Source organism: Solenopsis invicta, chromosome 3, assembly GCF_016802725.1.
Source record: "Solenopsis invicta isolate M01_SB chromosome 3, UNIL_Sinv_3.0, whole genome shotgun sequence".
NCBI classification, from domain to species: Eukaryota; Metazoa; Arthropoda; class Insecta; order Hymenoptera; family Formicidae; genus Solenopsis; species Solenopsis invicta.
This window is the reverse complement of record NC_052666.1, coordinates 14,289,017-14,303,464: the sequence shown is the minus strand read 5'-3', so window position 1 is coordinate 14,303,464 and position 14,448 is coordinate 14,289,017. Positions and strand designations below refer to the sequence as shown.

The following is a 14,448-nucleotide window of genomic DNA, read 5'->3' as shown; positions in this document are numbered from 1 at the left end:
AAACGGAGACGATGCACTACTCAACCGTTGACGTGAAATCGTTGTTTGAATTTCACCATATAGCTTTAATACCGTAACATTGAAGGAGTTTGGCAAGTAGCAGCGTGGTGTGGCGGACAGCGCGAGCGCCTATAGTTTTGCAGGTCGCGGCCGTCGCGGGTTCGAGTCCACAATTTTTTTTTTTTTTTTTTTACCCAGTACTCTTATTGTTACAATATACATATATATATATATATAATAAAATATATAATAAATAATACACAGATATAGATATAATAATACGCAAAAAATCTTCTCTGCATTCGAACTTTTGTTAGTTTACTTTATATACATTTAAATATATATATATATATATATATATATATATATATACACACACACATAGATTTATATGGATGGCGAGATATTTATATGATATATTTGATTGTGAGAGTTAATATGCATATTTATTTATGTGTAAGTACAAAAACAATTACAAATGAATTTATTCGTCGTCTTGCTCTGTAATTTTGCACACTTTCGGGTGATAATAATCATAAAAACAAGTAAAACATAAAACTGATTTACACCACGAACATTTTATAAATCCAATTTTTTCGCAAGCACATTTTTTTTCAATAATGTAAGGGAAAAACATATCTCATTAACATTAAGAAAAATCGGTCGGTCGCTAGTTAGTTTTGATGCAAACCATGCGTATTTTATCATTGGTATAAATACCGGAGCACTTAACTGATGCAATATTAACGAATGAATTTTTAAAGCATCTTCACGAGATGCTATTTCTCTCTGTTCCTGCAGCAATGTGGGAGCATTCTGCAGACGCTTAAGAATATTTTTTACCTGGCGATAGAAATACACGTCGCAGGGCTGGCACAATGGTGTGCATTTCGGCGGTATTACTTTTAATGTGCATGTTACTTCCCTCTCTTCCCCTTCAAAAATTTCATCGTACAAAACAGGATTGATTTGGCCCCCCCAAGAATCAATAATAAGTAAAAATTTATTTTTCTTTACATACGGTAATATTGTACTAGTTAAAAATTGTTTGTATAAATTGGTTGTGAGTTTTCCGGATTTTGAACAGGTTACAATAATATTTTTATATTCATCAGTAAATTTATCAATATTTTTCTGAACTGTAGGACCAAAAATTCCCGAAGGCTCTTGCATGCACAGAAATACAAATGGTATAATCTTTCCTGATGCCGACAATGTGTACTGTGCAGTATATGAGTGAGAAATTTTATTTAAAGACTTTTTCTTTACAAAAACTGTCTTTGCACCTTTATGTTCATAGGTTCTATTATAAGTACTGCTGTACTGGCATCCTGTCTGATCAGTATTTATAACAAAATCTTCATGGAACTGTGAAATTTATTACTTGTTTTTGTAATTATTATGACCCGAAAGTGTGCAAAATTACAGAGCAAGACGACGAATAAATTCATTTGTAATTGTTTTTGTACTTACACATAAATAAATATGCATATTAACTCTCACAATCAAATATATCATATAAATATCTCGCCATCCATATAAATCTATGTGTGTGATATATATATATATATATATATATATATATATATATATATATATATATATATTTAAATGTATATAAAGTAAACTAACAAAAGTTCGAATGCAGAGAAGATTTTTTGCGTATTATTATATCTATATCTGTGTATTATTTATTATATATTTTATTATATATATATATATATATATATATATATATATGTATATTGTAACAATAAGAGTACTGGGTAAAAAAAAAAAAAAAAAATTGTGGACTCGAACCCGCGACGGCCGCGACCTGCAAAACTATAGGCGCTCGCGCTGTCCGCCACACCACGCTGCTACTTGCCAAACTCCTTCAATGTTACGGTATTAAAGCTATATGGTGAAATTCAAACAACGATTTCACGTCAACGGTTGAGTAGTGCATCGTCTCCGTTTAGCATTTAGTATTTCTATACTAATACTACATAACTGTAAAGTTTCATCAAAATCGGTGACCCGGGTTATGTGTGGTGCCCTTGTAAGCCAAAAAAAATGAAAGACAAAATCTATTTCTGGAAACGCTAAAACTTCTAATGTAATTTTGTTACATTGCTTACACATATGCCCATTCACGCACGCACGCACGCACGCACACACACACAAGATGCAACCTCCACGTGATGCATCTTGGGTAGGTACAAAGTACTTAGCAAATGCCAACAGTAAATCTTTACAGTAATTGTATGTGTTAGTTTTTTTCTCTACAATAATTTAATTAATATACGAAATTATGCTCTTTATGTCTCGTCTGGATGGAAACTATGTAGTCGTGCTTTTGCACGCGCCTGGACAACAGTATTTAAAGAAACCTCAAAAATAAAATAGGAAGTTGTCACGCGTGGCGCGCTCTCAGCGCCACCCGCGAGTCGCTATTTTATTGTGTTCTGTTTGCTTGTCAAAGACAACAGTTTCCGTGTGTTTCTTTAATTTTCTAATAATAAAAGTAGGAAAAGAAGCTCGGGACATCTCCGAGATGGAAGTTGGTCTCAGGAACATCATCCAAGTTTGAAACAATCCCAAGATCGCTCATGGAATCGCGGGCGAGATAACTTGCAAAACCAGCAACAAAGGTTGAAGATCGCGTGTGTTCCAGATTATCAGAAGATGGGCAGTCGTCGAGGGAATTTCCTGCTCATGGATCTCGCTCTGCAGAGAGGGTAATGGCGTTTCTTGATTGGATTTGCGAGTTCTTTACTCGCTGAGAAGGTGAGCGTAGCCCGCATTTTCGTGATCGAACTTTTGAGGTTGAATCGTCGGCTGAAGAGGCTTTGCAATCAATTGAAGATTTGGCAGCGGTCGTAGTGGCTGCGCCTTTTGCCTTAGCATTGCAATGAAGAACTCACGGTCGCACAAGCGACCGGAGCGTCGCGTCGTGCCAGGTATGTCCTCTTGTTGACTCAGATTTCTAGGCAATCTCTGGCAAAGAAAGGACATAACCGACCGGTTTTCTTCCGCTTTTTATTTGGGATTTCTTAGTGAGAATTCCGGCTACTAGCAGTATGCTGGGTGCGGAGTCGCCCTTCAAGTCGGCCTTTTGAAAGCGCAAAATGCTAGTCTAGCTTCCGAATCGCATTCTTTAGCCAGCAAATTATTTGCGAAGGTCTAAGCTCCTACGGCATTATCCTCCTGGAACCTAATTGTTCTGAATTCAATCGACATGGAAGCTTGAAAAGATTTAAGCGAGGACTCCCTCGCTTAAATCTTTTCTATTCGTACTATTCTCTTAACCAAAAATGAGGCAAAGGAGACCTGCGGCACTGGTCCCACCTACGCTCAACAGGGAATTGGCGACGGCATTAGCCCCTTCAGTCCTTAAACATGACGAGTACTAGGCGCTATCTCAAGCGCAATTAGGTGCCGGCTTCAATGCCTTCGACATTGAAGCCATGCTATTCCTTTTGAAACTAGAGGTCATTTGAGACTTTAGCAACGAGGCGAAATCAGCGCTAATGCCCTTCTCAGAGAACGTTTATCTGCTCTCTGATTATCTTTATCGCCTCTCTTTAGCCAGATAAGCTTTTGCTAATCCCTTTCTAGGAATTGTTGGCGGAAGCGCGGCGGATGCAGCGACGCTCAACAAATTCCTATTTGGCCAGAGTTTTGTCGTAACGCTTAGAGCGGCACGGACCTGTCAAAGGACACGTCGAGAAGTGGCAAAATCCGCATCGTAAATGGGAAGAGGTATTCTGCAACCGACTCAACAGGTGCCTCAGCGGCGAAACCAGCCCTTTCTTCAGCCGGACTTCTTCCCCCGAAAAACAGACAGACTCTTGTTCATTGTCATCGACTTTTCAAGCAAGAGCTCCTTATTACGGGAACCGCCACAACTGAATAACGTAAGAATGGACGGCCACTTGTCTAGTCCCTATGCTCAATAGTCGAAAATTAAAATGCAATACGGGACTATTGTATTCTTTTACCTCCCTGCCGCTAGTAAGAACCCAATTTTCGCAACCAAAGTTTCTTCAATTTAATATCATTTCTTGGCGATGAGAAAGTAGAGCGTCTGCGGCTTCACAGAGCGTTTGTTACAATGGAGTTTTACAAAACACAATTTTTATCATCTCCTTTCCTTACAGAAAAGTTATGTAAATGGTGTATTTTAAATCTACGAGATTTAAATGAGCACATAAAATCATTACATTTTAATTGAAGGATTGGCATACTGTATTTTGCCATATGCTCCCGGGAATGCAAAGGGCCACCATTGATCTCGAAGAAACTTGCTTAATGATCTCAATTTACAAGAAACATAGGAAATTGCTTCGTTTTCAGTGACGCGGAGCAACTCGCAAGTTCACTGCGCTGCCCTTTGGTCTTTCTGTAGCTCCCTGCGTTTTTACCAGTGTCGCCGACCGATTTGCATAGAGCCGGCGGCAGTAAATGACACCGAAGCGCAACAATCCTCACTTGCGCTCGACAATCTTGCGGCCGCTCGTTCGTCCTCCGGACGACGACGAGCGCGTGCTCGCACAACTCATGTGCTTGCACCAAGAAAGGTTCTTCGCCCGGTGATCTCATTTTGGCGTGATATGAACTATCAGCCTGTCATCTGTTTGGGCGATTTTCTCCTTTTAGGTCCATCCAGCAAGTATCGGTCTAACGTTATCTATCGCTTTTTTTTAATCTTGTTTGGAACCATCTTCTGGAGGCAAGTATTTAGGCTTTATGTTTGACTTCAACGAGCAATCTATTTCGATTCTCACAGAGCGTCGAATGCGACTGTCATGCCTAACGAAAGGCCTGGCTTGCAAAATAAAATGCTCTATAACAAATTTTAGTAGTTTAATTGGCTCACTTATCCCGGTTTGTTCAGCAATCCAATATGGTTTTCTACATACAAGGGCGTCGGAGAGAATAAAATGTTTGGCCCTCAACAAGAGTGGAGATGACTCAGCAATCATGAAAATTCCTTCATTTCTTCAGGAGGACTTTGTTTGTTGGAATATTTTTTTTAACCCGAACTAGTTTAGTGAGATTCGTTCAGGTAGATTCAACCGCTAAATCTTCTCGGATGCTTCTATGAACGGTTGGGGCGCATCCTAAAAGACGTACGCGCAAATGACAGTCCGACTCGGACAGGGCTCTGCACATTGACACTTTGGAGCCTCAGAGCAGCTTTTAACGACCTGCGATGCTTTGCAGCTAATCTCCGTAATTACGATATTTTACTTAGAATCGACAATACAACTGCCTTAGCCTATAACAATAAATTCGGATTCATTCAATTTCTTCACCTTTCAGCTATATCAAGACAAATATGGCGCTGGTGTGAGAACGAAATATCTCTATTTTTGCCTTTTACATAGTGTTACGTCCGTCGGTGGCACAGGACACTCACGCGCACTCTCACACAAAAAGGCACTCGCGTATAATAAATGATTGAGCAGACTTTAAAGAAACTCAGATGAAACACTTCCGTTATCAATCGAGGCTTCAAACAAAAGCAGCATAACAACAAGCGTCGCTAACAAGCAACCGTCAACTCATTAATATCAATTACAAAAACTACGGTAACACATTACAAATATCGCATGGCCGTAACACTATGCACTCAAGAAAATTTTAAGAGGAAACAATACACCATGCGTCAATCCTTATCCTCATTTTTTTTTTATCATTTTTCTCTCCTACGAAATTAAATTTTCCTTTATAATTAATACCATTTTTCTGAATAAAACTATTTTTTTGAATAACTTTAATCGCGATTCCTCTTTGTACTGCTAATTTTAAAAAATTTATTCCTTCTAACTGTAAAGTTTGTTTTACAAATCCGTCAGACAACGCTAAAATAAATTGCCCGCACGCGATCTTATCTTGTACTTCATGAGAACATTCAAGATAGGCCAAACGCGCTAATCGCTCTAAATCTGAACTTAAAGCAGATAATTCCTCTCCGTACTTCTGTTTTCGATTAGTTAATTAATAAAAACGTCAAAGATTCTATCTCCGCAATTCCATCAAGAACAGAACGCGCCTTTCCCCGTAAACTCGACGCAAGAGCCACGGTTTTTACCGAATGAGACCAATTATTAGAGTTCCTTATTAAGTTAAATTGATTCAAATACTCGCGTAAAGGAACACTTCCATCATAAACGTCAGGCTTCAATTTGTAACCTAACTCATAACGCGGATTTTCCAAAAGAGAGACGCCGTTAGCGAGAGGAATATTATTAGAACGACTTAGCTGTGGTAATTGTTTAAAGAGAAGTAACGCATTATCTCTTTGTTGCAAACGAGTAAAAAGCTCTACCTCTCGTACCTGCTGTAACCTTCTGTCCTCCTGAAGTGTAACGTTTCATTTTCGTTGAGTTGTGCCGACGTTGCAAGACGAGGTTCTGAGCTGAATTTTTTCTGTGCACGATGAGGTTGCCGAAGTCATCATCTTAACAATTTGTCCGTCAACGATCGGACAAGCCCCCAAAATGTTACGTCCGTCGGTGGCACAGGACACTCACGCGCACTCTCGTACAATAAATGATTGAGCAAATTTTAAAGAAACTCAAACGTTTATTGAAATACGTCCGTTACCAAACGAAGCTTCAGACAAAAGCAGCATAACAATAAGCGTCGCTAACAAGCAACCGTCAACTCATTAATATCAATTACAAAAACTACACGGTAACACATTACAAATATTGTACGGCCGTAACAATAGCGACCTCAGATAATTTTGTTGCAGATGCTGAATTCCGAACCACAAACCCGGAAACAGTGTGGTCTCTGTCCGATATGACGTTCCGCTGCGTCTCTAAGACCTTTGGGTCTTTTTATATGGATCTTTTTGCGTCCTCAATCAAGAATAAGAGCGACGTTTATATATACTGTTTTCCAGATCTCGGATCGATCGCCATAGATACATTTATTCTCTCATAGGAGGGATTAAACTTGCGTTCCAACCTTTTATTTTGCTGCTACGAGTTCTAAGGAAAATAGTAAGCAACGAAGCAGCGGGCACCATGGTACTGTCCTGGTGGCCTTTGCAGGTCTAGTTCCCGCTGTTTCGTTGTCGACTAACATCAGACCCATTGATTCTTTTTCCTAATCACTCTCTACTCTCATCTTCCTTCAAGGATTATCATCCAGCGTGAAATACGCTTTTTCTGGGAGTCAAATCTAGGTTATCTGGGAAGCATCCAAGAATTGACCAGTAGCTCCAACAACATTTCAAGCTCTACTTGCTTCCTTACCGAACGCGACAATTAAGCTATATTCTTATTCTCTTCGTTCCTGATGGAATTTCTGCCAGCGTCATCAATTACCGCTATACTCTCCATCTGTTTCACAAATGATAGATTTTTGGAGATTTAAGAATTGCCTAAGGTTTTGTCTTATTCAAGCCTAAATACCATAAGGTCTGCAGTCTCATTGATTTCTAACAATGAAATCGGAAAATATCCCAAGATTAAACGCTTTTGCAAAGGGGTTGCAGCACTCAGACCGCCGCGACCACTGTACAATTTTGTATGGGATTCAACCCCATAACTAGACGGGCTGCCATTTATTCTTACAACTCAGCTTCTCTAAAGGATATTTTTAAGATGTGACGCTATCTTTAAGAAACTGGTACTTTTTCATTAGCCCTCGCGGCGGGCCACAGAGTTCAGACTCTCTCTTCCCTAAGAACGTCACAAATTTCTGTGAAAGAAAAATGAATAATACCTCAGATTGGACTAAGGGGATTTGATCGCTGTCAGCCACTTCTTTGATTCTCTCTATTCAACGATCTTGAAAATCTCTACATAGTTTGGCTTATAGACCTTTATAGGGATAGAACTAAACAATTACGATCATTTTCATACGATTCTTTGTTTATCACTTTAACAATTTGCTTCAGGGCAATTACAAACGACAAAGCGCTAGATTAAACAGGGTCTAGAGGAATGTGGTATTGACACCTCAGTATTCTCAGCTTATAACACCAGACATGCTTCAACGTCACGAAAAAAAAATTATCTCTAGATTTAATAAAGCGTCCCTCAGACTGGACCAGTGAATCCCGAGTATTTGCTAATTGTTATAAGAGACCCATTGTAAACTCCGAAGCGTTTAGTAACGTAGTCCTTTCACTAGAAAAGGAATTTATTTACAGGGTTACAGTGCATTCTCTCTATATGCTTTGTATACCTCTTATCATTCTTTATACGTATTAACGTTATCTTGGGTAGTTAATCTCATATTCTTAACATTGTTCTTTTTTTAAGTATTAGTTCAGACTGCGTTTATGATACAGTCTTCTTGTACTTTCTCCTTGTTTAATTCTTACGTTACATGATAAATTCTTTCTGAAGCAAATCACCGTTCTAAACAACTACATAGTTTCCATCCGGACGAGACATAAAGGCCATAATTGTTAGACTGAACAAATTTACTTGTGAAGTTTTTCTAATTATGCCTGTTGTCTCGTCCGGACGGACTTCCCACCCTTACCTTTGGTCTTCCCTCCCTAAGTTTAGTAATTTGCTTCATATTATTTGAACTCATGAGATAGCGACGCGCGGGCGGCGCTGAGGGCGCGCTACGCGTGCCAACCTCCTATTTTATTTTTGAGGTTTCTTTAAATACTGTTGTCCAGGCGTGTGCAGGAGCACAATTACATAGTTTCCATCCGAACGAGACAATGGGCATAATTAGGATCAAAATTTATAGGTAAGTTCGTTCAATCTAACAATTATCATGAGAGAGATTATTGTTAAAAAAATATATACAAATATTATATATTTATTACACAAGACCGATATCTAATATGTTTCATTGTTTGGATATTTTTGTTCTAAATCTAGATGTAGTATTTCGCCTAGAACATTTTATATGTAATAGAGAGAAACATTTTGACCGTTACTGTATCAATACAAATTGAACAAGAATGTTTTCTACGGTCGCAGCTAGGTCTTCGTGCTTGTATTGTTTGTGTGATTTTATATACTTTTCTCAAGTTCAATGAACTGCGTGCCAAATTAATTTTCAGTCATAACACAATTCTAAATTAAACAAGATTAAGTAATATGATGTATTATTAAATATTAACTCTTCTTCCCCCCTGAAAAAACTGTAAAGAAATTATTGCGAAAAATATCACCTCAGCCAAGGTTTGAACCTGGGACTTCCCGAATCTCCGGTACGGGTCTTAGCCAATTCGACAGAGGCTGTGATGATATTTCTTGCAATAATTGACTATGAATTAGAACACTTTCCAGGGTAGCGTGACTTTAAAGTAATAAAGAGAAATATTTTGATCGATGAGGATCAAATACCACTCTACTCCATATGTGGTGCACGCTATAATACGATGTTCCTGGTGCAAGAAATATTTTTGTATGCTGCATTTTTTTTTAAATATCATAATTACCAACATTTTGTTATATAATCATTACGTTAGTATTAAAAGCAAAATATACAATTAGTTATAAAATAATCAATATAATAAATACATTCATTACTGTTTATAATAAAAAAAATGTGCTTATATATTACAGGAAATATATGGTACGGTAATTCATCTTGATATCATGAAAATATCGAAATTCGAGCAGATTTAAAATAAAAAACTTTATTATTTTATAGCATTATAACATAAAAGATATTTTGTTATATAAGTTTGGGTAAATTTTTATATAATAATAATATATCTTTTAAAAGAGTGAAGACAACATTTAAAATTCATGCGTTAAAAAATAGAAAATGGAATAAAGTGTGGATTAGGCCTACGCGGAAAATTATTATAAAAAAAGCGTGCCATGCTATTCTATCTCAAAGGTGATAAGGAAATGATAGCAGTTTAACATTTTGTTAATAATTAATACTTTTTTAAAAAGTTCTAAAAGTTTTATTGTTAAAAAATAAAGTGTTATAACCCAATTTTAATGAAATTTTACATACATTTAGGTAACATAATTAAATGATTTTAGAAGATATCAGTTGCCAATATACTGTTTTAAGGGATAAAATCAGTCCTCATGTGTAAAACAATTTTTTAGTTTTTCCCTCTATGTCTCGATAACCATTCAAAATATAAAAAAATGTTTCATACAAAAGTTTTACAATAAAATTATCTGTATTTATTCACGTCAATAATATTTTTTATAACAATTTTTTAAACAATTATTAAACAAATTTTTTTTAATAATTATTATTTTTTTAATTTTATTAACGTGACTGAATAGAGATAATTTTATTGTGAATTTTTTGTATAAAACATTTTTTAATATCTCGAATAGTTTCCGAGATATAACGAAAAAAGCTGAAAACCGCTATACACATAAGGAATGATTTCATTCCTTGAAATCTAATTTAGGCAGCAACTAATAGCTTCTAAAATCATCTAATTATGTTACCTAAATGTGTGTAAAATTTTATTAAAATCGGGGTGTGACACTTCGAGAAGTTCTCTTGTGAGTATTTCTGTCGATTAAAAAATTTTTGATAAGTTCTTTGCATAAGATAAATAATATATTATTGCGGCAATATGTAAGCAACAACTAATAGTTTGTCTACCATTAGCACACATGCATATTGGATTACATCGAAAACACCAATATTATTTGGTTTGAGCTTCAAGAAACACTCGTATGTTGTATGAAAAATATGTCGGGACGGAATTTTTAATTTAAGGACATTTTTTGTCCTTAATATACTCTAGTTTAATTTATCATTTTTATCTACCATCTCTGTCAAATATGACACGACTTGAGAAAGTTGATATGGTAAACAAAATTTTCTTCTCTCTTTCGGCCACTTCCGGAAAATCCAAAAAATCATCAGACGTAATACTTTGGAAAAAAAGTTTTCAGCGAAACCATTCTTTTCTTCGACTTCAATAGTTAAAATATTTTTCATATTTGTTTGATCATGCATCCTCTGTACAATTTCATCTGTAATTTCTAAATCGGATTGTAATTTTCTCTATAAAGTATTGTTCAGAAATAATGCAATCCTAAAATAAACTCCAACTTTTGGTATTAACTAATCGCTAACGCATTTCCTAGGCGTGAGACGCTACCGTGCCTCTTGATTATCAATTTTGTGATCTAAAAGACGAGATTTTTGTTTCAGTACTCTATGGACAGATTCAGCTGCGATTTTTAATAACAAATCGAGACTGATCGATTAGATTCCTTTGTTGATTGTTGTTTTCATTTTCTTTTCAATGAAAGCATTAAACTTTTTCTAAATCATTTACTATATCTAGGAAATCACGATACAAAAATATTACCTTCTGTTAACAATTTACATAAAACATTTCGATCTTGAATAATTTTCTTCTTTACTCATCATTACTCAAGATACGGTCCGAGCATGTCAACTATGCATCCGTCAGTTGTACAAATAGTGAAAAGATTATAGAAAGGGAACTTTTTTCTGCCCTGAGAAAGATTTCCGTTGTTAGTATTTTCTTGATGTTGGACGTACGTACCATTGCAAATAAAAAATAAATTGTCACGAACATAAAACAATCTTTTTGTTATTTCCGTTTTATAATTTTGAATAAGATCGTTCCTATTAACAGCAAGCCAAAATAAAACGGTAAAATGTCATTTTTAAAAGACTTAATTATGATCACAGAATAATCTGAAACTAATTGTTTATTTTCCAATTGCAAGATGGAAGCTATTATTTTATTAGAGTATTCCGTATGTAATTTTAAAAGAAACACAACCAGAGCACAATTACTGAATGGGACTATTTTTCAATGAAATCATCGTATTTTTTATTTTAATAAGATTATCACAAGTTAATCCTGTAAAGATATCAAGCTGTTTTTCTGAGAGAGTGAAGTTCACTCAACTTTGTCAAGTAATGTTAAATCACATTTGTTAGAAAGAGTTCCTATCATTTTGTATTACTCTAATCCAGTAAGATTCGTTGTATTAGAATGTATCTTCACAAGATTAAAATCTTGTGAAGATACATTCTAACAAAATTTTGATTTTTTATTATAGGACTTTGACAACATCGGTTACTAACTGGTATATATGTATATACTTTTTTTAATGCATGATTGAATTTGAGCTTTTTCCGGAATTACCGTAAAATTTTTTTGTAGAAGAACAAATGCAACAATAACAAAAAGATCTGCTCGTTTATGTAAATAACAAAATAAAAATGAATTTAAGGCCGAATTAAAAACTTTTTTTAAAAACAAATGACTCGAAATGACAACGGTGACGGCTATTATTACGTCCACCAGTTTAGAAACTGGCGGTGTAATATTTTTGCGTGGTTTATTTGAATGACCGCTGTCACCAGCCGTTGCAAAAAAGGTGGCGTGCCCGTTATTGCAGCGACAAATATAATGGGTTGTAAGAAATCAATCAAACTGCGTGCCATTACTTTTGGTTATATAACACAGTTATAATCGAATAAGAGTTACTAATATCACTTTTATTAAATTAAAATTAATTTAATAATACTTGATGCTCACTAGCATCTATATTAACCCTTTCCTCCTTGAAAAAACTTGTTTCTCAGACCAAAAGCAGTTTATTTAGATTTGTATGTTACATGTATTGGTCGAATATCTTTCTAGTTTGGAAATTTTATAGTTTTTCCAGAAAAGAATGTGAAGGAAATGAATTATTAGAGGAGTAGACTCTAGTTATTGTAAATAGATTTCTTTTTGAAAAGAGGAACATGATTGAGAAATCATAATTCTGATACAATTATTTTTAAAGAGAAAGAAAATTGATTCAAGAAATCGGATATCTAAAGAAGAAATAGAATTTAATTTGAAAGAAGTTTCGGTGAAACTCCATGATTAAGAGAAGGACTTTAAATTTTCCCGCCCGTGATCTTGCTGGCGATCTTAACGATGGTGTGTGGCCAATGGTGAGCGCCTTTTCGATTGCTCAACCTGATCGTTTGACTGATTCCAAAAAAATGAATTTTACTCCGATTTCGCGCTGTATTTAAACCCTCAGGTGGTAGATGAGGTGTATCCCCCCCCCCCCTCGCTCCGGGTAGTTTCTTGATTTCTGTTAGTTTTTCATTACAGGTAAGGCTCTTTAAATATCACTCACCTTTCGCGTGTCGCGCTGCTTGTGTAGAGATTCGCGCTTGCGGAAACTTGTAGGCGCAGGAGATGCAAGACGCGATGCGACGCGTGCAATCTTAAAGTAAAATTTTGAGACTTTCAACTTTAATATAAAATACAATTTATAAAGGATTTTAAATTTAAATATGCAAAACTGTAGTATTAATTTTTCTGAATCACTACATAGTCAAAAAGTTAGAATTTTTTAATGCAAACTATTTTTTTATCGGTCCTGAATCTTTAGATGATTTTAGGGGCTTTAATTTTTATGGAATCTTAATATGGTAAGCACAGCGCGATAGCTAAGCGCACGAGCAATAAGTTATCAGGTCAAAACTTGTAATTTTGTTGTTGCAACTATTTTTAATTGTCCTGTGAAGATAGAGGAAATTGACATACATGAGAACTACGAGGAGCGCGCGCGTATACAGGTGCCACGACAAAATTTATTTCAGAGATTTTTAAATATTTTTGTAGGCTACAGTTTTTGAGTTATCAAAGTTTAATTTTGACAGGACAATGGTGTCGCGTACCCGCTAAAGATATCTGGTTCAAGATTCGCTTTCTCGTTATTATTTTGGTTTATTTTAATTTTGTTGCAAAATTTTATATGATTTTTAATAACTACATTTTTTGAGGTATCAAGTTACAACGGGCATGGTATGATTGCAGAGTGCACGAGCTACACATTTCCAGGTTCAAACTTATGATTTTATTACTTTTATTGTGAGAAAATTATTTTTCTTTATTTTTGAAACATATTAAATGAACTTGCGCGTAAGCGCTTCGTGGTGCTAGCGGAAGCCGCGAGGCAAGGGGAGGGTGCGTGCGAGCAACGAGTTGCATTCCTCAAGTTCCGCATCTTACATCTGATTTAAAACAATTTATATTTTATAGGTTATCTTAGTTTGGGACGTACGGCGCGACAGTAGCCGGTGCACCCAATCATCATACGATCTTAATTATTTTTATTTTTCCTTTTAATTATAATAGAAAATTATGAACATGCGCTACGATTTTGAGTACTTTAATTTGGAAAATTTTGTTAAATTTGTTGTTAGACATTAATTTTTAATTTTAATTGATCTTAATTTTACCTCTGAAAAATTTATTTTAACGGATGGTGCGAAAAAAAAGAAAATTTTTTTTTCTGGCGCTAGACGTAACACTACATAAAAAAAAAAATGTGCAAGGAGATTTGAACAAGACTAAAGGATCTGATTAACGCTACCGACAATGCTTTGCGTAAGTATTACATGACGAAAATTGCGGACTCTAGCATGGATCATTTATATACAAGATGTTCAAAAAGTTTTGGAACGGTGGAATAGTTCGAAAAATAAGCATTTTAGGAA

General features: G+C 35.5%; 1 protein-coding gene across 4 annotated transcripts in view; it reads right to left on the bottom strand.

The window, feature by feature from the left end:
• LOC105196485 (sodium-coupled monocarboxylate transporter 1) overlaps positions 1–14,448 on the bottom strand; it is a 459,320-nt gene that overhangs the window by 101,466 nt on the left and 343,406 nt on the right. For 3 of the 4 annotated variants that reach the window (XM_039447232.1, XM_039447235.1, XM_039447233.1), the window contains one exon: positions 13,080–13,169. The exons of the other annotated variant lie outside the window; for it this stretch is intronic. In XM_039447232.1, coding sequence (XP_039303166.1) covers positions 13,080–13,169 — 90 coding nt within the window. The remainder of the gene's footprint in view (positions 1–13,079; positions 13,170–14,448) is intronic. 4 annotated transcript variants of the gene reach the window in all.